The sequence below is a fragment of the Numida meleagris genome, chromosome Z (assembly GCF_002078875.1).
Source record: "Numida meleagris isolate 19003 breed g44 Domestic line chromosome Z, NumMel1.0, whole genome shotgun sequence".
NCBI classification, from domain to species: Eukaryota; Metazoa; Chordata; class Aves; order Galliformes; family Numididae; genus Numida; species Numida meleagris.
Window position 1 is genome coordinate 60,289,882 of NC_034438.1, and position 27,301 is coordinate 60,317,182.

Below are 27,301 nucleotides of genomic sequence, written 5' to 3' on the forward strand. Positions count from 1 at the left end.
TTCCTCGGAAAAGTTACCACCTCTTTGTCCTTTCCTGTCAATATATTATTTTCAACTAGACTGTGATCACCAAAGTGAGTTTTAGTTATTTGGCATAAATGTTTTTCTTCAGAAGAATTGGGAGGCTTTTTTAAAGAAGTAATCTGAAATATCTTCAAGAGATAGTCCTTGCTAAAGGGGAGTTAAGAAAAATACATTATGAGAAAACACAGAACCTTTAAGTGACCAGCTGGTTTCAGGATGCCCATATGTGTACAAAGTCCATTAAAAGGAAATACAGACATTTCAAAATTTAAAATAGTTGTTAGAATAGACAAATGTAAGCTGTTATTTTCATTTCTAGAGTGGACAGGTATCTTTAACTGCTGAAACACAATTTACTTATATTTGAAAAGGAGTACAAACCTTTTCAGGACTTGAACAGAATATGAACATTGATCTTTACTGAAGTCAATGAATTGGCAGCCCAAGTACCTACCTAGGCCTTTGCATTTTTAACTAGTAAGTCTGTCTCTACCAAAATATTGCTCTTAAGTTGCTCAGCCTCTTTTGTCCAATTTCCAAGCCACTTCAGGAGAAAACTGATGTTCTGTTCTGCAGTCATTAAAGGCAATCATTCACATTAACTGGGGCATGTTTGTGCAGGTCTTCAGACTAGGATCTATCAACACTACAGAGTAATCAGTTCTGGAATCTCAGTTTTAAACATGCTAAAGCAAATGCAAACTTAAGCTTTTTTTTTTTCAACCTCTAACTTAATGAAAATGTGTTCACATTTTTTTTTAGCTTTTCAGATTTTAAATTGAAGACCTGTAAGCTTTATTAACTAAAAAAAAAACATTTTGTATACTGTTACTTGTAATTTTGAATCACTTGCTACAGATTTTTGTAGTGTAATTAAGGTCAAGTTGTGGCATAAGCGTTCTTGATTTGTGTTAGCATACTAAACAGAAACAAAATTTTCTCTGCAGCATCTCAGATTCACCGATGTAGATTTGGGTGGTCCTACTTAATGAGATTTTCCTAACTTGAGTAATAATGATAATTATGGATACCATTGCTCTCTCTTGATTATTACCTTGTATTAAACTTTATCATAAATTAATGAGCTTCTCCAGAAAAAAACTTGTACATTAATACAGATAAATCTTCCAAGTATGTTTCTGTTTATAGTTTACTTCTCTTCCTTAACATTTTAGCAGAAGAAAGCAGCTATCCAAAATATGATGGGCAGCTCACTTTTGCTGTGTAGAAAAGACCACGCTTGAGCTACTAAAGTTCTTGCTTAGAAATCTGAATAAAATTACTGAGACTGAACTGTCTTTTTTCTCACTTCAGAACTTCCTTGCCACCACTTGCCCTTTAAATAAATGAGCAAATGGGTGGTGCATTGATGTGTGAAAGTGGAAAATTGTACAGTATACATGTAAATTGGTGATTTTTGTTTTTTAAATAACTCTCATGTGAAATCCATAACTGAGATAGGAAAATATGCAACTATTTTTCTAGACAGCAGTTACATATTTTAATGTTTACATATCTGTGCTTTTATAAGTTGCTGTCTTTTTCCTAATAAGAGTTGAAGATATCACTGGGGTGATGTGGCTTAGAGCAGGAATACAGATGTTATGATCTTGTCTGTTTAAGAGAAAAAACAGGTAATAATTCCTTGTTTTGAGAAGTGAAGGGCTTGTTGTTAAGGGATAGCAGTAAAACTTTCTATTGGTATCTAGTAAGTAACTTGTGCTGAAGAGAACTGAAGATTAGCTGTTGTTGTTCAGTCCAAACAGGGTATTTTGTTCAGGTGTTGCAAATGACTGCTATTTTAATATACATATAGATGTGCTGATATATAGTTAAGGTTTTTCTAAATCATTTTACATTGCTAGTGCTGACTTTGTTTTACTTGCAATTTTTTTTCCCTTAGTTTACGATGGTATCAGCATCCTACTGAAGAAGAACTACGGATTCTTGCAGGGAAACAAAGAGGGAAGAGCAAAAAAGATAGGTAAGTGCTTGTTTTAAGGTTCTTTCTCCTCCTTTTCTTCTTTTGGTACGATCTGTATAACAACTTTGGCCAACTTCTATCTTTTTCTGTGACTCTAAAACTGCTTGCTGCACATGACTGTAATGCTTGTGTCGTCACAGCTCGATACTGAACTGTGTTCTTTTGTTTTACTAGAGAATTGATCATTCCCAAATTGTGCATGAGTGAATGATTCCCAGTCCTTAAATGTGGTTTGTGAAGTTGCTAATTTGGTTGCAGGGATTTTTTAATCCATCTACTTGTTTCATGGAGTGTGAGGAAAGCAAATCTGTAGGATTGAAGCTCCTCATTTTTAGGCAAGATCTGAGTGTACTTGTTGAACACAGGATTGTTATTCTGAACTGTTACTCTCTTAGACAGCTGTGAAAAAGGTAAATGTGCCCCTAGAATTTATGAGGTGAATTATTTGCAGTGGAAGTATTAATCCTCTTGCACAAAGCACTGGTGTAGAACTTTATTCTCATTACTGTGAAAAGTTCTGTTCACTCATGTTCAAGAAAAATAAATTCAGACTTGAATAGGTGAACAGAACGGCTACTAGATCATCCAGGAAACAGCCTGTCTTACAAGCGGAGTCTGGAACAGCTTGGCTTGTTTAACCTAGCAGAAAGACAACAGGAAGTGATGGGATAGCTGTCCATCAACTTCAGCTGGGAACAAGATTCTCACATTCAGTCATGAAAGTCTCCAACAGACTTAGCAAAAGTACAAGTGCACCAAGAGCCAAGACTGATGATGAGGTGGTGGAGCTTACTGTGGTGATTAAAAAAAAAAATAATTAAAAAATCCGAATTGGCTGTGTTTAAAATAGACAGCAAAATACACTCTGGCTTTCTTTTTTCCTTTAGTCCTTTTTTGTTTTTACTCCGATATGAAATGCTGTCATACAATTCCTAACTCCTGTATTAATCCACAAAGTTCACATATAGTCTATTCTTCATGCATTTATTTTTTCAAAGTTTTTAAGCTACTCCAGAAACTTATTTGCTGTGTTTGGAGTAAAGAGCTAAGTTGTTCCCTTAACATCTTTCATTTTACATGTTTGTCACAATACTCTTAAATTTGGATATTAATTATCCAACAATGTTCTTCTTTTAACAAGTTGAAGGAAAACAATTGTGAATAGCATAACAGTTTGTAACTGTTCATCTAATCAGTGATATCTATATGTAAAATAACTTGAATTGCATAACTAAATGTTTAAGTCCATGAATAGGAGTCTTATACAAAAATCACACTACAGAATAATTTTACTTTTCTAATGTCTTTTCTTAGTGTTGACAATCTTCTGCTTTCCAAAGCATGCTTTTTCACTTTCACCAGAGCAATTGCATGCTCACTGCTGAGTAGAAACATGGCACGTTAATCTGTAATGATATGTAGGCTTTAACTTTGTGATCTTTGGAAAATTTACTGTGAAAAGTAGTAGGAAATTGTATCACAAGGCACACATATACATTAAATCACTTTTCAACTATTAAAATACTGCATTTAATGCTTCAAATGTGATGCAGTGTTTTTGTGTCTGTGAGGTCAAATTTTGTTCATGTCATTCAATTATTATCTGATTGATATACTTATCATACTACTTTAATATGTAACCAAGAAAATATGGTTATAATAGTTGTAGACAGTTGTTTCTAGTAAGGTGTTATTGACAAGTTCTCATTTAGTCCTGAACATGCTTTTGAGTGGTGCTTCAGATTTTTGTCCGCATTTTTCAATTTGTCCATTAAGATTCTTGTGCTTTGGGTGATAGTAAGAGCTAGTAGCACATGAAAAAATAGTATTCATTGACTGCTTCTGATCGTATTCTCAGCTCACATATTAACCATGAGGACCTTACTCTTTAAAAACATTTTCATAATTGAATGAATTTCTTTTAATGCTTATGTCCCAATAGCTCTTCTTTCTCTGGAAAATCCACCTCTACTTTTCTAATTTCAGAGGTGCTGTTCTGAAATCTGGCAAAGTATACTGTTTTATTGTAGCTCTCTACGGGTTTTAAGTTTGTAATATGACTTGTTTTGAAGATGATGGTGTTAATATAGTTTTAAAGCTTCAGAAAAAAATATTCTTGTTGCTCTAAATAGCCTTTCTGGTCTTTATCTCTTTCCTGTGGAAAAAAAAAAACACAACAATTTTCAAAACTGTTAGTTGTAACTACCAATTTGAGAAGAATAATGAAGCTTCATATTATATATTACATTTTTGCTTATACTGTATTTGAAGATAATTCAGTGGAACTAGAAAGGGGGAATGTTGATGGCTATAGGTAAGGTTTCCATGCAAGGATGCAGGTATGTATGCAGTGGGCACAGGGCGTGGATAGGGAGGAGTAAAGTTAGTACCTTGTTGTACAAGGAGATGCTGAATGAAGTTAGTAGGGTAGGTATCAGGACTTTTTAATGGGGGATGCACACTGTGAAACTAGTTGCCCCAAGACACTGTACAAGTCAACAAATTTCAGAGTGTTTCAGAAAGAGATTGAATAAATTAATGTCAGGAAAAAAAAGAATTTCAGAAGATGTAATACCTGGCTTAGATTATCCCCAAGTTGCTTAACACTGGAAGCCAAGAGGGGTTTAGCAATGTGAGGATCCGCCTTTGTTTGCCTTTGTTTGCATTACTCTTTACCTTCATATAAGAAATTTTCTACCTGTACACACATGACAGGAGCAAATAAATCTCTGTGCAGCTCTTCTTGAGGTCTCTGTGTATCTGTTGTGCTCTGCAGGAATGGCTTAAACTTAGAACCTGGTTTTTGAACCCTGTCTCAGCATCAGAGTATGCATAGCTTTGTCTGTTTCCTCCAAAAGAGCATGATGGATTATTTCTTTTCAAGGTCTACTGCATCTCTAGGATTGCTATTAATACGATGATAATTGTTTTTACTTTTTTCATAAGCTGGATATGAATTGAAATAGGTCAATACCATTTCTGCAGACATCCTTTTAAATTAGAAAACTGCCTTACAGTTCTCTTTTCTTGATGGCTGGTAGGATACATCTTTCAAGGATCTAGGATAGTCTAGCTTAGGCAACAAACTTGATAAACACTGTTGGGACAAAAAAGCCTAATGCTATTTTGGGAAATCTGACTTTTTGGGGGAGTGGGTTTGGAACCTTGCGTAGACTTCATTTGGAAAGCCTCACTTTAGCTTCAAGTTTCTTCAACGTATTTGTTTTGCAGGATGGATATATTTATTCTTCTCTGTAGTGGTACTTATATAACTGAACTATTGAGACTGGGGTTACTTATTAGACCACTGTACAGATTCCTGTCTGTCTGAACAGTGGGAGTAAACAGTGCCCACCAGCTCCTGTCTTAATGTGTGCCTAGGATATAGCATATAGAAGCTACTTAGACCAATGTGTGTAACCATCATACTATATTAGAACCTTACAAGATAAACCCAGTAATTACTGACATGTCTTGTTGTTTTTCAGCTCTTTATAGCTGAATTATTGCTTTTAGCTAGCTAGGTAAAAGTGTTTGCATGTAAGGGAAAAGTAGTCCGCACTCTTCTTTAATTTGAAATGCTCTTATATGTACAAAGAAAAAGTTGATTTTGTGGAACCTATGTTTATTTTATTTATCTAAGTATGTGCTTTTTGTTATAGAAAATATAATGGTCACATTGAAAACAAACCTTTAACCATTCCAAAAGATATCGATCTGCATCTGGAAACAAAGTCTGTGACTGAAAGGGACACTATCGGTAAGAATAAGGATGCTGATGATGTAGTATATCAAATATATCCTCGTATTTTCTTTATAGTGTTTATTTGCAATAAATGCTGGAATATCTTTTTTACTGACAACTGATATATAGAGCATTAGATGAGATTGCAAAAATTGTTGCAGCAGGCATATAAAGCATTATAAAACAACATGGAAAGGATCACATCGTGGTGTATCTGAAACAGAGATCGTAGCTTTGTACAAGAAAATGACAACTGACAGATGTTGAAGCATACGCTTTCTGCTGGCCTGAAATAGGGAATGTACTGCGTTGAAACGTAGACCTGCACAGATGAAACTGACTTAAAATGCTTAGATACCAAAAATGACAGCGTGGAAATAAGCAATGTTAAATGTTTTGAAAGTTGCTCATTTTTTAAAATCATAACTTTTTGATTCCTTAATCATAATTGATTTCCTTTACATATGTACCCTTAAGACTTTTCTATGCATGTATGCTATATATTTCCTTATTTACATTTTTATATGCATGTGCTGTATACATAAGAGTAAGTATACTTACGTGTATACGTGTCTTCCTGAGTGTTTATGGATATGAATGCAACTTAGGATTTAACTGTTTTTAAAGAGCTATGTATACAAGCATGTTAAATCTAACAAAATTATTATTTCAAAGTAAGTATAGGACTTGAAAATACCTGTATTTAACCAGTATCCTGTGTTTGTTATGAGGTATCTCATAGTCAGCAGACAAATGCTGCATAGTGTTTTGTGGCTTTTTAACCCTCTTGATCTAGGTAAGGTGTTTGGGAGGGACAGGCTGGGCTTCATTATCATGAATTATTCTTCACACTTCCCAGCAGCTGTGGGAGCTCCCTCTTTGTAAATATCCAGCCTGTGAGCATGGTTACGAGAATTTTTAGGGTGGAGTCAATGATTTATTACTGTGTAGAAGATGTTAACAATGTTGAGCAAACTGTGAATGGCTTAGAATTTTTTTTAAGGGAATATATATATTTATATAAAAATATATAAAAATATATATATATTAAGTGATAGCCAGGAACCTTTTAATCTTGAACGCTTACCTAGAATTGTAACTAAAGGGAAGAGTCATATATTGAGATGTAAACTAGTTTTGATCTTTGAATTAATGAGGTTAATGTGTAAAAGCTGAGATGATAAATAAAATCTTGTAGCCTTATAAAATTGCTTAGAACCAATCCAGAATCTTCACAGAAGTGAAGAGAGAAGTTCAAGTTAAAAGGAGAGGTTGCTGAATAGAAAAAAAATGTGGCATTTTTGTTGTTGATGCTCTTAACTTCAATAATCTGGTTATATCTAGATCAGTTACTTGAAAACAATTTTTAAGTGTCATTGTATTCTGTATATGACAATAATTGCCTTAAAAATATCACAGCTATAACGTTTGCAAACTTGTATTTTTCAGCATTGCATTACTTTCCTGAATATCAGTGGTTGGTGGATTTCACTGTTGCAGCTACAGTTGTGTATGTGGTGACTGAAGCGTATTACAGCATTATGAAGCCCTCACAAGAAATGAATATCAGCGTAGTGTGGTGTCTACTTGTCTTGGCTTTTGCAGTGTATCCTTTTCTGCTTTCTTACATCATTCTACCAGTTCCATCATTCTGCAATTCATAGGAAGCTCTCTATTGTTGTTTTACAGAATACATAAATATTTACCATTTGGAAAAAGAACTGTATAAGTTAGCATCATTTTCATCTAATGTATGTCTTGTAACATGCTTCTTCGTACATGCTGATATAAATAGCTTATAAACGTTCTTACCAAACCATTTATAGAAAAAATACAGCTATGTGAACATAGAATTAATCTAGTGTGTAGCTGTTCTGAACTAATTTTTGCCCAGCCTGGCACTCAAACATTGATGTCCATACAGATTGTTTGTAATTTTTGAAGACGTGTGCAATTTACTGCCTACTTTTTTTGTTATGTTGAGCCTCATACTTTCTAATACAGTAATGAACTAAGTAATACAATAATGTAAATCATCATTTGTTGCAAAGTTGCATGCACTAATTTATAACTTTAGAATTCAAAACTTCATATTTTTTTTTTTTTAGATTCAGTGCAGAATAAAATGTGTAGGCAGTTGTAGGAGCTGAAATGGTACCGTGTTTTCAGTATTCTGTGAAAAGCAACATTCCCTTCTGGAAATGAAAGAAACAGTATTTTAGGAAACAAGTAGTACTGAATAATAAAAAGGAGAAGCTGTTCTGTTTGTGTTTGGTAGAGAAGACAGTGGATGGTTTCACCATAATTAACTATTAATTTCCGCAGATCAGCCATAGACTTTGAAGAAGAAAGTTTCCTTTTAAAGATAGGAGAGATGATGAAGCGAAAGAATAGAATAAGGTCCTTATGGAGTGCAGGTTATGGAGAAAAGAGTTGGAAAATAAGTCTGTGCAACTCCTTTGCTGCCTCAACAACTGACAAACAGATCAAGTGCTAAGTTAGATATAACACTTACATATTCAAAATTTACTCCTCTGTGCTTTTACAGTAAGGACAAATTCCTTTTCTGACTAGCCTGAAGTGTAAGTGAAATGCATAATTTTCCTGGTCATGAGTATGAAGCTGTTAGGTGATGGAGCTGATTAAATTATGGAAAGAAATGGCTGGCAGTAACTTGTTTCCAGACCAGGATTTTTTTCCATTGACTTGTATTTGTCAGATCCACAGACCAAAAGGTTGTTTTCTGATCTGCTGCACAGTGACAGGAAAATCAGTGTCTGGCTCTTGTATACCTTTTAATGATGTTATAGCTATGTAATTAGACACGCTTTTTTTTTTTTTTTTAATTATTTGGTTAGGCAAGGTCCAGAATCTTGGCAGAGAGAAACAGCCACTGCTTGGGAAATAACTGATGAAAATGAACACTTTTGACTCCCATAATGAGAAAGAGAATGAGGTTAATGAATTTTTGGGAAAAAAACCAAAGCTTCATACGCTGTTAAGTTTATTGGTGGCAATGCTCTATTTGCTTCCTCTTTTAGACCTTGGGCATAGCCAACTTAAATAATATTACTGTGGTTTTAACTTTCAGTGGTATGAAGTTGTAATTATATATTAGCATAGATTTTAAAGGAAAGAAGACTGCAATGTTTCATTCTTGGGGTGGTGTTTCAAGGCAGTCCTAATCACTGCTTTCATTTAGTCATCAATTCAGAACAAAACCAATTGTAGAAATTTAAAAGTATTAAGTTACATGGCAGCGCAAGCTTTCTGTCTCAATAGTATGAACATACAATGAATTATTAAGGTCTTTTTCTGATTACTTTTTTCTGACCTCCCATTTTTAAATAAATCGAACCTAAACCACCATTTTCACTTTTGTCCTGTTCTGCCTCAAGCATTTGAGGTCTAATTTCCCATTTGGACCTGAAGGAGGTTATAACAGAGTGAGTGTTCCCTGTATGTTAGAAGTACACTAGCTATATTTTCTCACCAGCCTTCCTACATGACAGAAATGGAAGAATGGCAGAGGAAATTTTTGTGTGTTAGAATTTATAAGACAAAGAGCAATTAATTTGTGGTTTCTCAAAACACTGGCATGAAGCACATTTCACACCCTAAACGTCTTCAAATACATTATCAAATCCCATAATTATATGTCACATTTTAAATGTAAGTTCTGCTGTGGAGATGGACAGGTGATTCTTGTCCATTGGTGGAAGCAAATAATTTTTCAGTGCGAGAGAACCTTTTGTACTTGTTTTATACTAAGTTTGGTGCATATTGGCATGATATGTAAAAAGTACTTTGACTTTTTGAATTGTAAGATCAGATAGGATAGTATTAAATGCAAACAATCGTAAGCTAGAAGCTAAATTTTATTTAGTAAACTTAATAGTTAACTTCCTGTTTTAGTATGTTTACACCTGGCTATGTATTAGCTAAAGAACCAATATTCTTATGAGTTCTTTGTAATAATATACTTTGGAGATAATTGTTAAGGATTTCTAATAGCTTGTAGGAGTTAGAAAAAGTGAAAATATAGTAAAATTTAAGATTCACAGGATACATCTGAAAACAAGCGAATCTTGAAAAGCCAGGAGGAGAATGGCCTTGTATGTAGGACCAAACCTTCAGAAACAAATTGTGGGAAACAAGAAACTTATATGCAGGAATGCCCTTTTGTCCTGAATGTGTTGTCAAAAAGCAGAGCCTAAATTCTAAGGGTTTTGATTTGTTCAGAAAAAATTCTATCTTTTGGATAGTTTTAGAGGTAATACAATGGAATGTGTAATTTGTAATCTGGTAGTAGATCATTCATTAATTGTACAAAGGAAATGTACTCGTTAGGACTAGTCTTGTGCCACTTTGTACAACTTGTATTTACTGGGTTTTTGTTTTTTTGTTTGCTTGTTTGTTATTTTCATAAAGTATTAAACAGACTTCACTTTTAAGGGAGGCTTCTCTGCAGGATAGATGATTTTGTAGAAATCATGATGAAGTCACTGCTCCCTACTATTGAACAGCGCTTGACTTTATTTGATTGTATGGTTCCTGGACTGATGGGATGAAGTGTTGTGACCATTGCCCAGTCTGAGGTTAGTGGTGATACAGTCACAGTCTGCAGTACTGAGTAGCACTTTCTAAAATTGTTATATTAGAGCTAACATTTACATAAACATATTAGTGTAACTTATTCTTAGCATTACAGCTGTTTGGTTGAAGGGAGTTAGTGCAGAGAGTGATACACTATGGTATTGATGAAACAATCTCTGTGATCACTGGAACCTACCTGAGTGAAAAGAAGAAAACTTCTATGTTCTTATGTTGTGATATCAGGCCTCAGTGCTGCTGAAACTCTTTTAAAATCTATAAAACTATTTAGTAACTCAGTATGTCTGGGCCTGAAATGATTCATCATGATTTAAGTGTTGGAAAAATTTGGCTGACTGCTTTCAGTTGAGAACATGGGTGCAAAAGGATGTCATTAATTACGTGGGCTGCTCTGAATGTAATGCCTCCCATTGTGTTGGTCCATGATGTCAGAGGCAGATGGTGGTGGTATGATGGTAGAGGCTGAACATTCCTAACAGTATCCCTTTAAACGTTGTTGCTGTGTGACAAATGATGTCTGACCTGGAAGTGCTTATGAAGTAAAGGTGTGTCAGTGAATTACTTCCTGCAGAACAAACTGCACCCACTGACGTTAATTGATGCTTTCTGAATGCTTATGGAGACAAAACAGTGAATGTGAGCACAGTGAGGGCTGGATGGTGCATTTCAGCAGTGGTGACAGTGACAGTGGTCACTTCCTCTGGTGCAGATTGTTATGAGCACAGCATGCTGGCGAAAATACATAACTAGTGGTGATGACTTTGTTGAAAAATAGTGTTTTGTAGCTGAGAATGTGCTCTATCATGTAGTGCTATTGTGCTCTTTTCATAGGATCCTAGAATCATTTGAATTGGAAGAGACTTTTAAAGGTCATCTAGTCCATCTCCCCTGCAATGAATGAGGCTATCTACAGCTAGATCAAGTTGCTAAGAGCCCAGTCCAGACTGACCTCAAATGTCTTCTGGGATAGGCCATCCACCGTCTCTCTGACAATTCCAGCGCTTTTACTATTATTATCATAAAAAAAATTTTCTTATATCCAATCTAAATCTCCCCTCTTTTATTTTGAATCCATTTCCCCATGTCCTATTACAGCAAACCCTCCTAAAGGTTCTGTACCCTTACTTCTTATAACTTCCCCTTTAGATATTGAAAGGCCGCTCTCAGATCTCTTCAGAGCTTTCTCTTCCCCAGACAGAAAAGCCCAAGCTCACTCATTCTGTCCTCACAGGAGAGGTGTTCCATCCCTTGGATCATTTTTGTTGCCCTCCTCTGGATGCACTCCAACAGCTCCACGTCTCTCCTGTACTGAGGACTCCACATCTGGGTGTAGTACTCCAGGTGAGGTCTCACTAGTGCTGAGTAGAAGGGCAGGATCACCTCCCTTGGCCTGCTGGCCACACTTTTTTTTTTAAGCAACCTAGGATACGTTGTTTTTATGGGCTGTGAGGGCACAGTGCTAGTTTATGTCCAGCTTGCCATCCACCAGTATCTGGAAGTCCTTTTTGATAGAGCAGTCCTCTATCACTTCTTCATACAGATTGTCTTGATACTGTTGTAATTTCCATGGAAATAAATAGAAGACATTACTTTAAAGCAACCTATGTAATTCTAGAAGAAATTTGTCTTTTGGTGATGTTTTTCTCTATTTTATGGTTGTGTTAGGAGATGATGTCCCCTCCCCTCCCTGGAAGCATTCAAGGTCGGGCTGGATGGGGCTTTGAGCAACCTGGTCTAGAGGAAGATGTTCCTGCCTGCAGCAGGGGGGTTGAAACTAGATGATCTTAAAGGTCCCTTTCAACCCAAACCATTCTATGATTCTATTCTGTGATTCTCTGATGGGTTCTACCAAGTACTTGGCTGACGTCAAAAATGGAAGTGATGATTTGAAATCTTTTTCAGTTGAGTTCTAGAAATGGATGTTTAGATTCAGTGTAGTAACTAGTAGATTTTTTTTACTGTTGGTAAAGTAGATGTTCAGAAAAAAATCAGACAGGACCCTGGTCCGTATACTTGTGTTTTAAAAGTAATTCAGTCTAAAATGAGTGGTACATTAGTTCAGTATCAGAGTTCCAAAGGTAGAGAGTACCGCCATTACATGGATGATAACTGAACTAGCTAGCTGTAAATGTTTCATTTGCAGAGTTTTTTTGTGCAGCTCCATTAGCAGAGACCTTAGTGAAGTATGCCAAATTCTTCTGCTAGACTAGAGAAATGCTTGAGTGGCAGCTTATGCTCAGTTTACCTACAGTAAGGCTAGTGGAGGTGTGTCTGCATGTGTTTCCCTTGTTTTTTACTGTACTGTGAACAATATTCTTGGTTTCCTGGCTGGTTCCCCTGTCTTGGGATAGGGAACTATTTTAATTTTTTTTCAGCAGAACAGAAAAATAATGCTTTAAATGATTAGATAGTTTAAAGAAGACCCATATACATGTTTATTTGAGGTGGTATTTAGAAAAAAAGCCTGCTATACCATCTGCCTTGTATTTCATACTTTTGAAAGGCTGCAGAGTACTGTACTCATTGATCATTTTTGTGGTAATTTCCTGCACACACTGAACAGTTTCTGGTACCTGAATAGGAACAACAAAAGATCTTGAAAAATGAAGATGTTGAGTTTTTCTTTTCTTAAGACATATTATCTGGTGTGATCAAATTAATCAAGAACAACTGAAGATATCAGATTATTTAATTCTTTGCTTGTTGTAAGACATAAGATGCTGTATGCAGCCCTTTCCCTTGAAAAGGCAAGGTGCTCAGGAGAATTAACGTAATATAGGAAAAGTAAGATATTTCTCAGTTCGGAAACATCTGTCATCTGAAAACATGTAAGTAACCTGATTTCATCTGTAGATTAGGAAACCTGACTGGCTTCTTCTGGTGGATTCATCAGTGGCATATCAAAGGAAAGCAACAGTCTTTTCTTAACATGACTCAAGGTTTGCATAGGGAAGTTACCAAGCCTTGAAATAACTTGTGGAAGCCTTAAACTATGTATTTTTTTTCTAGTAAAAACTGTATTTGACCTACATGCAGTTAGGTATAATGTATAAGAGTTTATTTGATTTTCTGTTGTGAATCCAAAAATTTATATATTTTAGTAGGAACAGGAGGTGGATTTTTTTCTCTTCAACTGTATGCATAAGCACTGATGGACTTTGTAATTCAAGAATTATAAAATTGTTAACATAACAGTTAAAATTATTTTTGTAAAAAATATGTGCAATCTACAAATGTTTTGCCTTTTGTGACCAAAATGAAATAATTTAAAGATGGGGAGAGGAGGGGTGTAGAGTATGTTAACAGCTCTATATTTCCTGTAGCTTCTGAAACGTAGGTTGAGCATTGAAAGGAAGTCATGAAGAGAACTCCGATTTCCTTTCTGTAATGCCTAGATTTTCTCTGTCCCTATGCCAACTGAATAACCACCACTAACGGAGGATTTTAGTCACATAAAATTTGCGTACTTCTTAATTTTATGTATAGAGAATTGAATCTGTAGTATAACTGAAATTTATTATCACTGTGCTTTTTTTCTCAGCGGCTTTTTCTAGATGAGGGACCCATACCTAGGGCACAATCCATAGCTGAAAACATGAAGTATTTAGGAGGTTTAAAATTTGTTTATAGGTTAGTAATGTTGATCGCAAACTGTGATGAAGTACTTTGGTTAACTTTTGAGATTTGAAATTAATTACTTCCAATTTGTGCTAGGTATCCCTAGCCGTTAATTAATTATTAAATGAAGTATCTTTTACTTCTGGATGAAATTGCATTTTGAAAAAGTGTTTATGAGGGTTTGAATTATTTTGGTCTCACTTCTGTTTAAAAATCATTCTGACATAGTGTAGAGAAGCAGAGCTTTGCAGAACACAGTCTATATGAGCCATTATACATTTCTTTCTAGGATGAAGTAAGCCCTCCTTTAGACTTAAATATCAGATACCATACCAGTAAAGTATGAAGGAAGCTTGATTACTCTTCGGAATTGTTGGATGCTGCACTTAGGCTGCCTTAATGTGTATATGCGAGTGCTTTGCTGTATTTCATTGTTTCATATTGCTGAAATATGTAATATATGAAATATAACAGTGCATGTGTTAAATATGTGCTGCTTAATGAAGTGTGATATTGCATAATCACAGTTCCATGAGATATTAACTGAGAACTGTTCAAATGTTTTGAATAGATACTCTAAAATGTATTGCCTTGGAATCTACTTGTTAAAATACTTGCAGTATGTGAAGACATGCTAGTACAAATGATTATTACTGCATAGTGGAAAAAAATGATAGAAGACAGATTTCAATCTTTCTTTTCTTTTTGTTTTTCTAAGTAGGTAATACCTGGAGTACTCTCCAAGCATTTATTTAAATATGAACAGGTTAATACCAAACATTTTTTTGGAGAACAAGGTCAAATATAATGAGCTGCAGCTTATAAAAGTTGAAATATATTATAAAAACTGTACTTATCTATTGTTCAATTTGAGGTGGTTATTTTTAGAAATGCATTAAATGTATTTAGAAAAGCATTAATTCTTCAATAAGCATTTTATTTCATAACAGGGCATGTGATCTTTGAGGGTGAAAGAGCCCTGGAGCAGGTTGCCCAGAGAGGTTGTGAAGTCTCCTTCTCTGGAGGTATTCAAGACCTATCTGGACCTTTTCTTGTGTAACCTGCTGTAGGGAGTCTGCTTTAGCAGAGGTTTGGAATAGATAGCTCCAGAGGTTCCTTCCAACGCCTACCATTCTGCGACCTCTCAGATTTTCATATTTATGACATGAGGGTTACATTAAAAGATTTAATGTATCATAGTAGATGAGAGAGGATTTTTTTTTCTTTCCAAAATGAGAATGGCTTAGATTTTTGTTGTATAGATAGTATTAAATATGCTGTGATTTTTGCATATTATCTTTGATAGCTGAGAAATCTTGAATATGTGCATGTGAAAGTTGAGAAACACAACTTCAATCTTTTTGTGTGCTTTCTGCGTAGTAAGTCATCAAATAATTTAAGCAGCAATCCCATGACACTTCTCACAGCTTCTTTTTAGACAGGTCTGTACTTCTTGTGAGCAGAAGTTCTCTCATTTTAGAACAGAGAGAAATTTTATCCCATTATTTATAGAAGTGCTTGTTGGAGTTTTCAGTCCCTTGCTGTTTCTCTTTACTTCTTAGGATTGTGTGTCCTGGAAGAACATGTATAGCTTCTGGTTAAAAACATTTTCCCTGCAATCATAGTTGCTGAACTTATAAGTAAGATTTTGAATTTTGAATTTGAAATGTATTAAATTTTACATTACGTAGTTTGGAATATTCTTCATTTAGGTTGATGTTTTGCACTGAAGATAAAAATTGTCCTAATTTTGGCCTGACATAACTTGTTATATAACTTATATGTACAAATTGAGCTTTAATTCTATTGGATTGATAGGGAATATTGCTGCAATTGACAGTAAGTAAGCCTAAATCAAAACTGTATTTCAGAGAAGTGTTTTCCTAGCTACACATTTTTTTTATCATTTCTTTATGCTATCCTTTAACCTGGAATTGGCACATCATAAAACAGCCTTAGTGTAGACGATCAAAATACAGCTTTGTAATTCTTAAATACTGTTATTTTTCAAATTTAATTTTCCTTGACCTTTTTCTTGTGTAGTAAGGTACTGTTTTCGTTGACCACTCATTACTTCAAAGTAGAGGAAGGAGGTGAAAGATCAGTCTGTGTCACATTTGGCTTTTTCTTCTTTGTGAAAGCAATGGCAATTTTGATTGTGACAGAAAACTATCTAGAGTTTGGACTGGAATCAGGTAACTCCTTCTTTAGTGTTTGTAACAGTCTTATTTATCTCATGACCAGAAAGATTTATTTCAGATCTTTTAGATATTTTTGACAATATCTCTGTTAATTTTAACTATTATTTGATACACTTTTTCTGTAGGACATTCTGTCTATTTTCCCTGCTTTGTTTTAAAAATGTAAAATGCCTTGTTTTTTTGTTTACATTTGCCTTCCAGTTTTATTTTTAATCTGTTTAGCCTTGCATTGTGAAGTGAAGCTCCTCTACTGAAAAAGGAAAAAAAAAAGAATAGGTTCTCGGTCTGTAAGAGTCAATGTTAATTCCATTAATGTTCATGAAATATTCAAGTATCAAAGAGGTACTTTCGAAGACTGTTAATATCCAAGTTTTATTGCATTGTGGGGTAGTAATTAGCGTGTGAAAGAATTATCCTAGCATATGAATACTTTTCAAAAGATGTACTGTTATGTTGCATTTTACTTGGGGGGAAGAAGAGGATCGTTTTTACTGCGATAAAATACATATAATGTATGTGTCTTCACAGGATTCTCAAATTTCTCAGAAAGTGCTATGCAGTTTCTTGAAAAGCAGGGTTTGGAATCCCAGTAAGTCCTGGAAATACATTGTTCTACATTATGTTTGCATTTATTTTCTTAGCCAGCATTTGTCTAGCATATTGTGCTGTTGTACGTGCTTACAATCCCTCCAAAAATGTGAAGAGGTGTATTAATGAGTATAATCCATCAATACTTAGAAGTATCTTTGTCTTCTCTTTAATTTAGTCATAGTTTCTACCCTGGTAATTTGGCTGTAGTTCCCTTAAAAAAGTAAATTCAAAAGTATAAATATATTTTTCATGGTAGTTCTTAAGCAATCTTTGCAACACTGAAGGGACTGTTTAAAACAGAAAAGTATCTTTTTGCTGTTCCTGTGGTATGTAAGTGGAAGAGCGTGCAAAAAAGCTTTAAGACACTTCAGATGGAGCTTGTGATGAAGGTGGCTTTAGGTGTAAATTTTGTCTTTTGGTCACATCTTCCAAGTTCTGTAGTATTTTCCTCTTTCGCAAATGCATCTGCTTGCTACAGGATATCTCAAGTTTTGTATGGGCTGCAACAGGAGCGTGCCATTGCTTGTGATGTTACTTGTGTATACAATCATTTCATAGATAGCCTTTGTGTATTGTAAAATGGACTTTTAGTACAACTCTCTCCTTACACATGTGCTGCCACATGTATTATGGGTGTATCCTTACTGTGAGGTATAAGCTTTCAGTTTCTGACTTGGAAGTTCTCAACTATCATGCCAGAACTATGGAATTTCTTTATTTCTGTGGAACAGATCTTTCAAATATTCCTACTTAGGAAATATATCATTTTTAGGTAGGAATATTGGAGAAACCCTTAACTGAATCCCATGTATTTCTTAACCTTTCTTCACTCTGTTTTACCTAAGCTATTGCAAATTTACTAACTTCTTTATTAATTTTCCAGTTAACGTTCCTTTATTTTTAAACTTTTGCAGTATGTTCCCTGTTTGTAGGAGTGATTGAGTTGACGATGGTGTCTTTTGGTAGTTTGAGGTTGTGTGCTTACAAGTCTGAAGCTTACATGGATAACTAGAATTGGTTTTGTTCCTCTTTAATCTGTTATGTCATTTGATTTTTTTTGTGTGTGTATGTAAGTGTGTAATTCAGTGTTTATTAATTCTGTAATTCATTGAATCCTTGATACTTTTTTTCAGTAATTGTGATGTAATGCTTAGTAAATTAAAAAAACAATATTGGCTAATTGGAAGAGACAGAACTAATTGGATACGTGTATGTTTTTGATAAATCTGTGGGAAAACTGAAGTAGTAAGTTTGACAAAGCTTCTTAATGGATAAAAGTAGACTGCAGCTAGTATATAATTTAAAAAACATTAATTTTGTTTTTAACAACTTAAAATTGTGCTATATCTGTTCTCTTAAAAAAAATAACCATTGGCTTCATTCTGGTAGCTTTTATATGATATAATTAGTTGTTAATTGCAATATAAAGTTATTCTTTTTTGTTTTACTGTACTAACAAATTTAACGTCTTATAGGAAGATTTTAGTTAGAAGTTTTTTTAATAGGAAGGTTTTCTGTTCATTTTATTAAACAAACAGGTGACTTTTTTTTGTTTTGGTTCCTGGATGGGTTGTAATGATGCTGGTATTCCAGAGTAAAACTGTACAATTTTTTTTGCTTTTTGATTAAATATTAGATACTGTTGAATTGAAAGTAATCACTGATACCCTGCCCATTCACTTCCTCCTCAAGAAAATGCTTATTTCCTTTCTTTTCTTTTAGGGGTCCTGTGTCTAAACTAACCTTCAAATTGTTCCTGGCTGTTTTGTGTTCACTTATTGGTGCTTTTTTGACATTCCCTGGCTTGCGACTGGCTCAAATGCATCTGGATGCTCTGAATTTAGCAACAGAAAAAATAACACAGTAAGAGAAAATATATGCACATAGGTATATGCTACTCAGTCTTAAATCTTTGATGTGTGGAAATAAACAAAATGAACTATTCGAACATGAAGGTAGTGACTAAGACTTCTGCTGCTGCCTGCTTTTTGTATCTCAAGCAGACTTGCCACCTGCCTTTTTCTGGTCAACCTATGCTCTGACAGTCTTTCATTCTTTGCCTTGTGACTAGAGTCCCAGTTATAGGAGCATTTCTTCCCTTTCGTTTCCTCCTGTGAGAGCTTCACAAGGAATGTTTCTATATAATGCTTTCTTTCCCCAGTCATGTTTCTTGGGAAGTTCAGTTAACTAGAAGAAGATATGCAGCCATAGACTTTTTTATTTTCCTCAGCAGCCCAATAGGTGAGCATCATCCTGTTGCTGACAAATTTAGGGCAAGATCCAGAGGGAAACACAAACAGCAGCAACAACAATAAAAAAAGTCAACACAAAAAATACAACTAAACAAAAAAAAATGGAAGGAAGAAATAGCCTCAGAAAGGCAGTAAAATGGAAAAAATGTGAAATCTAAAAAGTGAATCTATTCAAGTGAATCTAAAATTCAATGAGAACTTTTATTAATAAGATTTAGGAATTAGAATAGCATGTAATAATATGTCATTTCCCAGTATTTCTGTGCTTCTTACATTACGATGACCCAGAATATTTAAAAAATGTCAGGTGTTAATACGAGTTTAAAGGAATATTTTATTTTGCAGCTGCTCTTGAGCAGTAAAATGTTTTGTTAAGATTTAACTGTTTCTTTTCAACATTCTCTTGTTGAGTGAAGAGCACCAAATGCCTTTCGTAGGTCTTGACCTTTGATATCTAATACGTAGATGTTACAGCATGGGCCATTGTGATTTTTTCAGTCTGGCCACTTTGCTGAGAGAAACATGATGTGACCAGCAGGTCAAGGGAGGTGACTGTGCCCTTCTTATCTGCTCTGGTGAGATCCCACTGTGTCGAGTTCTGGAGCCCCCAGTACAAGAAGGACATGGAGCTGTTGGAGCAGGTCCAGAGGAGGGCCATGAAGATGATCAGAGGGCTGGAGCACCTCTCCTACAAGGGTAGGCTGAGAGAGCTGGGGCTCTTCAGCCTGTAGAAGAGAAGGCTCTGAGGAGACCTTATAGCGGCCTTCCAGTACCTAAAGGGGGCCTACAGGAAAGCTGGGGAGGGACTTTTTATCAGGGCTTGTAGCGACAGGATGAGGGGAAGTGGTTTTAAATTGGAAGAGGGTAGATTTAGACTAGATAGAAGGAGGAAGTTCTTTACTGTGAGGGTTGTGAGACACTAGAACAGGTTGCCCAGTGAGGTTGTGGATGCCCCCTCCCTGGAGGCATTCAAGGCCAGGCTGGATGGGGCTTTGAGCAACCTGGTCTAGAGGGAGGTGTCCTTGTCTATAGCAGGGGGGTTGGAACTCAATGGTCTTAAAGGTCCTTTCCAACCCAAACCATTCTATGATTATGTTTTTGGAAATAATAATTATTTAGGCATAAACTGAAATGTTTTTTTTCTGAAAAGTGCTCAACTTAAAAATTAGTCTGTGTTTAAATTGAGTCCTTCACTCTTTGTAAATTTATAACTAAGTACTTTGTATTAGATTTGAGCTCTTTGTAGTTGAATGCATGCAGTTAGAGCTGCAGGCTCTTGGCGCCTGTTTTATCCGCTGTTGATTTTCTGTCTATATGTAGGTTGTGGCTAACTCTTAATCTGTTATTTTCAAGCAAATAAAGTGCTCATTTTTTCATTTTAGTGTATAAATATTTTAAAAATTCTTGTGCCTTTTCTAAAACTATGTTATAATTTTCAAGCATATTCCTTGATCTGTGGATGTGAGATTCTCTGCAGTAATATAAAATTTCTGAAAGAGGACTTGATTAATTAGATCAAAAATGTCAGTTGATAATCACTGGTATGAGGCTGTGAAAAATCTTGCCAAACTTGGTGTTTACAGGATATTAGATGTGATTGTTGAAGATAACATGCAGCACCAAGCAAATTTTTTCATAAGTCTACTAATATTTTGGCTATTCAAGCCAAAAAATATAAAACAAACAAAAATCTCATACTGTTGAATGGATTAAATCTTGATCAGTCATCAGTGTAAGCAGGTAATGAACTTAAAAACAGAGTCATCGCTGATAGTTTTAAGTGGGCCTAAAGAGATCAGTATTTGCCCTTTGTGATGTATTCTTGTCAGTGAGCAAATCATTCCTTACTGTTTGCAGTTTCTTGGCAGTGACTAAAGGGAGTAGTAAATGAGAATGACTATGACTGATGCAGAGCTCTCTAATTTTGGTTTGGGAAAACAATGCCTTTCTTTGCAGGCAAATATAAGGTTATACTTTGTAAAAGAGACCGGAGGAGACAAACTATAGTTATAAAATGGGACACTTACAGAAAACAGTGACATCGCTCGTGAGTAGAGCAACTACCACTTGAATAGTGTGGTTTATATAGGGAAAAAAATTTAGAGGGAAATAAAAGAAAAATAATGTCACTTTTAATTTTGTTAGTTTGATTTTAATTGTGAGCAATGTCCTTCCTTGCATGTATTTTGGAGTTGTCTTAATTTGTACCATTTTCCTACACAGTCACTCATTTTCCAGAATCTGCTACAAGAATCCTTCAGCCTTTTTCCTTCTACTCAAATAAACAGAAGGGGAATCTTGCCGCCATTTGGTACATTCCAGTCCATTAACTCAGTAGGATGTCTTTAACTAGAAGCTCAGGTGAAACGTTTTCACAAGTTACTGAGATGATCTGGACTGCTCTTTGGTGCTGTTGTGCTCCCTGGCAATACTGGATAACTTACAGTGATTATTTCTTCGTCTGAAACCAATGCTTTAAATGATACTATAACATCTTCTGAAACATTCAGACGTTTTACTGAGTTTAGAATGAGTTTAGCAAGCTTGATTGTTTGAAATCAGTATTTCACAGAATCACAGAATTGTAGGGGTTGGAAGGGACCTCTAGAGATCATCAAGTCTATTTCAGAATATTTCAGAATAACTTTTGATTACCTCATTTTTTTTTAATAGTTTGGAAGAACTGTCTTTGTTGATGGCACTATAGACAAGCCAATTCTGTTAGAGAAGCGTTGTACTAGTGAAAAATATCAGATTACAGAATGAAGCGCCAACTGTTCTCATTTTATTTGAGAACTGTAAACTGATTGGGATATGGGCTTCAGACTATTCCAAGGGAGGAACAAAAAAAGATGTTAATTTCAGGGAAAACTTCAGAAAAATATTTCCTTTTTTAAATCTACTGTTTTATACACAGAGTTCCTTTTAAATTAACCATGTAGACAGTGTAGTTTTGTACTGTGCTTTTTAAACAATGTAGCTGTTCTATTTTTTTTGTTAGTATCTTTAATTAGTAAGTACCAAGTTTCACTTAATCTAAGTTTTTAAGAAAAGTCTTCATTAAACTGACCTCTAAGAACTGTTTCCCCTGATTTGTATAGATAATGGAAATTAATCTGAGTACCTTTTTCATAAAACAAAAAAATCTTAAAATAATGACATGTCCATCTAAGATAATGACTGCCTAGATTAAAACTGTAAAAGCTACTGCAGTTTGGTGTTATGCTACATTATGGAAATTTTTAACAACTGTCTTTTCTATGGTGTGATATAATGCATGTAATTCCTTTGATTAGATTGTTAAAATAACTGGAAAAAGAATTATTTCAAAGAGCACTTTTAAAACCACACTCAGTATGGTTTCACAGTATGCAATATTACTGTTTTGTTTAAATGTCAGTCATAGTTTTAAAAATAGAGAAGCAGTCTCATTATTTACCTTCATCTCAACTGTATTAAAACTTGGACTTATCTTTTTGAATCTGCATTGCCAATTTCAACAGTGTGGTAATTGTTTGCATTTAACAACTTCCCTCCCCCTCCCTTTTTTCTTCTTTCAGAACACTGCTACACATAAACTTCTTGGCACCTTTATTTATGGTTCTTCTATGGGTAAAACCAATCACTAAAGACTACATTATGAACCCACCTTTGGGCAAGGAGAGCATACCTTTGTAAGATTCCCTTTAAAAATTCTTTCTGGGTTTATTGAGTGTATACCTGTCAGTTTAAGTAGTGCCCTTTGAAAGTTTAGTGATGTGAAAGACTAAAAATTTTATAGCCTCTGTCATAAGAAGTATGCCTTTTAGAGCTCACTTGTCTCAGAGGGACAGTGAATCACAACACTGAGGTGGTGGTTCCAGAAGAGCCACTATGTTCTGGCATCTCTTTGGCAGACTAATGAATTGCTTTTTGTAGGTCTGGAGTACCACCCCACTTTTGAAAACCTTACAGCTCACATATTGGTTTAAGAAATCAGTGGTTGCATTGAAGACAAATGAGATGCACAGATATGAGAACTGCCCTAAGGCTCTTAGTACTATGAGAATTGTTTTAAAATCTGTGCATAGATGTAGTGCCTAGCTTCACTATTAATTTTGCTTCATTAATAGATAAAATACTTAGAAGCATAAAAATGGAAGAATTTTCAGTAGTGACGCTATCTTATACAATACTGTTTTCAGTAGCATAGATGGTTGTTATTATTGCTTTTAGTCTAGGAAATTCAAAATAATAGTAATTGAATAGGTTTATAACTGTTATGTTTGGCCGTCAGTTTTATCGCTTCATAGGTAGGTCACTCTGAAAGTAATGCCTCCTATTTATTTCCATGGAAACTACAACAAATAAAAAGATAACAATAACACTGTTTAACAGAGCAAATACTCAGCTTCAAAACACTCTTTTTCAGCATAGTTACAACCATCAGTTATACATTTTCACTGCTGATGAACAAGAGCCTGCATGCCGTGCTCATAAAAATCTGCATGACTGGAACATGGCTAGTCTTTCACATCGCTGTCGCCACTGCTGGAGCACACTACCTGCTATCTCACTGTGCTGCCTCCACTGTTTCATCTCCATAAACATGCAGCAAGTGTCAATTAATGTCAGTGGGTCAGTTTAATTCTGCATGGAGGAATTCAGTGACAAACCTTTGCTTCATATGCACTTCTGTGTCAGGTGCCTTTTAGTCAGACTGCCCTTCTGCTGCTGTCTGTCTCATGGCAACAAAATGTAATGGAGAATTGGTGGGGAGGTTCAGCCTCTACTGCCACACCACCAATATCTGCCTGTGACATTATGAGTCAGTGTAGTAAAATAGGAGACATTAATTTCAGAGCAGCCCTGGTAGATCTGAAAAATGCTTTCAAGACAATTTTGTAACCATTAAGCTGTTACATAAAATTTGGAAGTACAGATTTTTTTTTTGCTTCCATTTTACTTTTGAGTTTATCTTAAAATAAGAGTCGGTCGTGCTGTAACAAGGAGTCTAAGGCATCTGAGGTTCACATTTGCTATCTAGAACTGTGTGTATCTCAAAACCTGGAGTTACCTGAAAGTTTTTGATGTTCTGGGTACATTACTCAAATTTAGTCATTCAAGAGCTGTTATTGTTTACACACAGATACTAATTGGAATTTAATGCTGCATTAGGGCTGCTAAAAAGTAATAGTACAAGGAGAAATGGAGGGAAATGAATATTTGCACATTAACTTTGTAACTGTGGATTGTGCATTAAGTATTTCTGACCATATGCCTGAAGATTTCTTTATAGAAGATGCAATCTGTAGTTGACCTTTAGAAAAAAGCATTACTTTTTATTTTTTAATCTACAGAATGTCAGAAGATACATTTGACACTATGAGGTTGTGGATTATAATCCTGTTGTGTGCTTTGCGATTGGCAATGATGCGCAGTCATTTGCAGGCCTATCTGAATTTAGCACAGAAAAGTGTGGATCAGATGAAAAAGGAAGCTGGCAGAATAAGCACAGTAGATTTACAAAAAATGGTAAGTAAGTGGGACTAAGGTTACACACTTGGAGTGCTTGCTCTTTTTAGTCTGCTTTTTTTCCAGTTTGTTGTGTCTTCTGTGGCACCAGGGCTGAAATCTGAATGAAGCTTCCTTCTACAGAAATAGCACTTACTGAGAAATTCTGTAAACCAAAATATGCAGAGATGTCAAGCATATTATGCAAATACTTTACCAGTTCATTCGTTGTTGGAAGACATCCCTTTGTGTACTTTAAAAACACCATGGCAGACAATGTGCTTCTCTTGTTTCTGTTGCCTGGATATAAGCTGTGGAGTGCATAGGGTCTGTGGCAATTCACTGTTGTAGTGTGGGAGGAGTGGGGAGAATTTGAGTTTAGAAAGTAGGGCAAAGTACAGTTACCTAATCAGAAATGTGATTTATAAATTGAGGCAAAATTTAAGATAGGTTAGTTACATTTTGGGATAAGATATATTTAGTTCTATAAGACCACTCTGAAATGCACCAGCCTAGCAACAAAATTACCCATCTTGTTACTGTCAAAAATGATAGGAAAGATTGGATTTTTTTTTTTGGATGAAAAATAATAAACTGAGAAGATAGAAATTTGTAAGCTTGCTGTAGAACACTGTTGCATTTTACCTGCAAATTAAACTTATATTTCTAGTGTTGCATGATAGTGCTGGCTGATGATCTTGCTGATCTGGGGTGTATTCTGGGAGGAATGTTGAAATTTGACATAGGACGAGGACTCCTCTCTTAGAATTGTCACTATCACTAACAATCCTGTCATTGTTGCCACCGGGTATCTTACTGTTACTAGAGGACTGTGTTGTAGTTATTTCACATTTTTAGTTATAATGACTAGCATTTGGCTTCAGAGTAAATGTTAGGAAATGCAGGTAGCAACAATTGGTTATGACAGAAGATTGTTGTGAATGTATAATTTTAGTTTTGAAGGCTTTCATCCTATCTCTAAAACAAAAATGTCTTCTATTTCCTAAGTCTGTTTATCCAGTACCTACATGTCTTCTCTTTAAGAAACCCATGGCCACTAAGTACAGTTCTGTCTTACTTGATTACCTCATTAGCTTTCTCTTCTTCTGGAACTCTTGGCAGTAAAATCTTTCCTATCTGTCTTGTAGCAATAACTATCACTTTCTCAGTCACTATTTTTATCTTATTTCATCATTTGTCTTACAATATTTTCTATACTTTATCTTTGAGTGTTTCACTACACTTGCTTCTCATGTTAATTTTTGATGCTTGCTCATCTCAAAGCCCTTTGAGATGTTTAAGGGTATTTCCAAAAAATGTCATGTCTACCTTCATCTTTTCACCACCCTGTAGTCTGTTCTTTTCTAAAATCCGGTTAGCTTTAATTCATTGTTTGCTTTCTATTGATTTTATGACTTTTTCCTCTCTTTATCTGATATTGTCTTTTAGGTCAAAAGCTTATATAAAATACATAATGTAAAAATCTTGAGAAAGATGGAACAGACTGGGGGGGAGAGAGTGATAAATCTGAGTAGGTTTCAGAAAGTAATAATGTATATATGAAATAAAGACCTTTTAAATGCTTTGTTATTGATTATCTGCTAATGAAAAATCCTCTTGTCATTGTTTTTAAAACTGATATTTTACATTGACGTGCTGCTTTTTAATGAAATTTTTGTTTACTTTTGCTGAAGCTTGGGATTTTGACTATTTTGTGTAGTGGAATTTACTTTGTAAATAACTGGGGACTTACAATCAAAATTATTTTTTTGTTGGTGTATTGAAATAGGAATCTTTGAACAATAATATGCAATGTTCATAAGCAAAATTGTTTCAGTTTTTTGTAACAGAACAGATGCTCTTAATTATTTCCATTCACTGCTTCCTCTCAGAATTTTAAGTGCCTAGATAAGTTTATCAGCTAGGGTTTTTCTTCATTAGTTATTTTGAAGACAGTGGGTCATACACTGAAACGTGTTAGAAAACTTTCAAAATTGCATTTGTGCATGTGTGTTGTTTTTAATCAATTGCTTGTTCATGAACGTTTGCTCTGAACTCATCAATGACTTTCTTCTATTTTCCCAGGTGGCTCGAGTATTCTATTACCTTTGCGTAATTGCACTGCAATATGTTGCACCATTGGTAATGCTCCTTCACACAACTCTGCTTTTGAAAACACTAGGTAGGCAAAATTTGACGGACAAACACATTCCGTTCTGTACAAGACTTTTACGTTTTCAACTTGCTGTAGAGAATTAGAATTTATGAGTACTTGTAATACAGAAATATGTTGTTGTTTCCTCCCATTTAAAACATAATTATATATAGCTTGTAAGCCATCTTCTACTCTTGCTGTGTTTGACATCTGTCAGTGATATGCTAATTTGTTTGCTTTATTTCTGTGAAATTGTGTAATACAACAAATGAAGCTTTTTATTTCCATTTAAGTATTCGTGTTTTTCAAGTATTATAAGTGAGCTGTATAAAACACTGTTGATATAATCTTTATCTGTTAAAGGGTTATTGTTTTTTTTTTTCCCCAGTTCTTCAATTTTCAGTGGGTTTTTGAAAATAGATTGAGATAGAAGGCTAATTTCATATACAGGAGACTTAACATCACTGTTTTTTCTCTTCCTAATGAGGAATGTCTTTCACAGCCTGCCATGCAGTCATGGCATTCTTTTTGCAAAATGTCAGCATTTTGTCATCAGAGAGAGGCTTCATTAGGTTGTGATTCATCCCATCCTGAAGCAGATATCTATATTTAGTGAGATTAATC

At 34.9% G+C, this 27,301-nt stretch overlaps 1 protein-coding gene across 1 annotated transcript in view; it reads left to right on the forward strand.

Moving 5' to 3' along the window:
- Window positions 1-27,301, forward strand: part of TMEM161B (transmembrane protein 161B) — a 49,533-nt gene that overhangs the window by 9,217 nt on the left and 13,015 nt on the right. Inside the window, exons 3-11 of the mRNA XM_021380144.1 lie at window positions 1,928-2,008; window positions 5,671-5,768; window positions 7,203-7,359; window positions 16,029-16,180; window positions 16,715-16,775; window positions 18,500-18,640; window positions 22,590-22,703; window positions 24,369-24,543; window positions 26,608-26,704. Of these exons, the coding sequence (XP_021235819.1) occupies window positions 1,928-2,008; window positions 5,671-5,768; window positions 7,203-7,359; window positions 16,029-16,180; window positions 16,715-16,775; window positions 18,500-18,640; window positions 22,590-22,703; window positions 24,369-24,543; window positions 26,608-26,704 (1,076 nt within the window). The remainder of the gene's footprint in view (window positions 1-1,927; window positions 2,009-5,670; window positions 5,769-7,202; window positions 7,360-16,028; window positions 16,181-16,714; window positions 16,776-18,499; window positions 18,641-22,589; window positions 22,704-24,368; window positions 24,544-26,607; window positions 26,705-27,301) is intronic.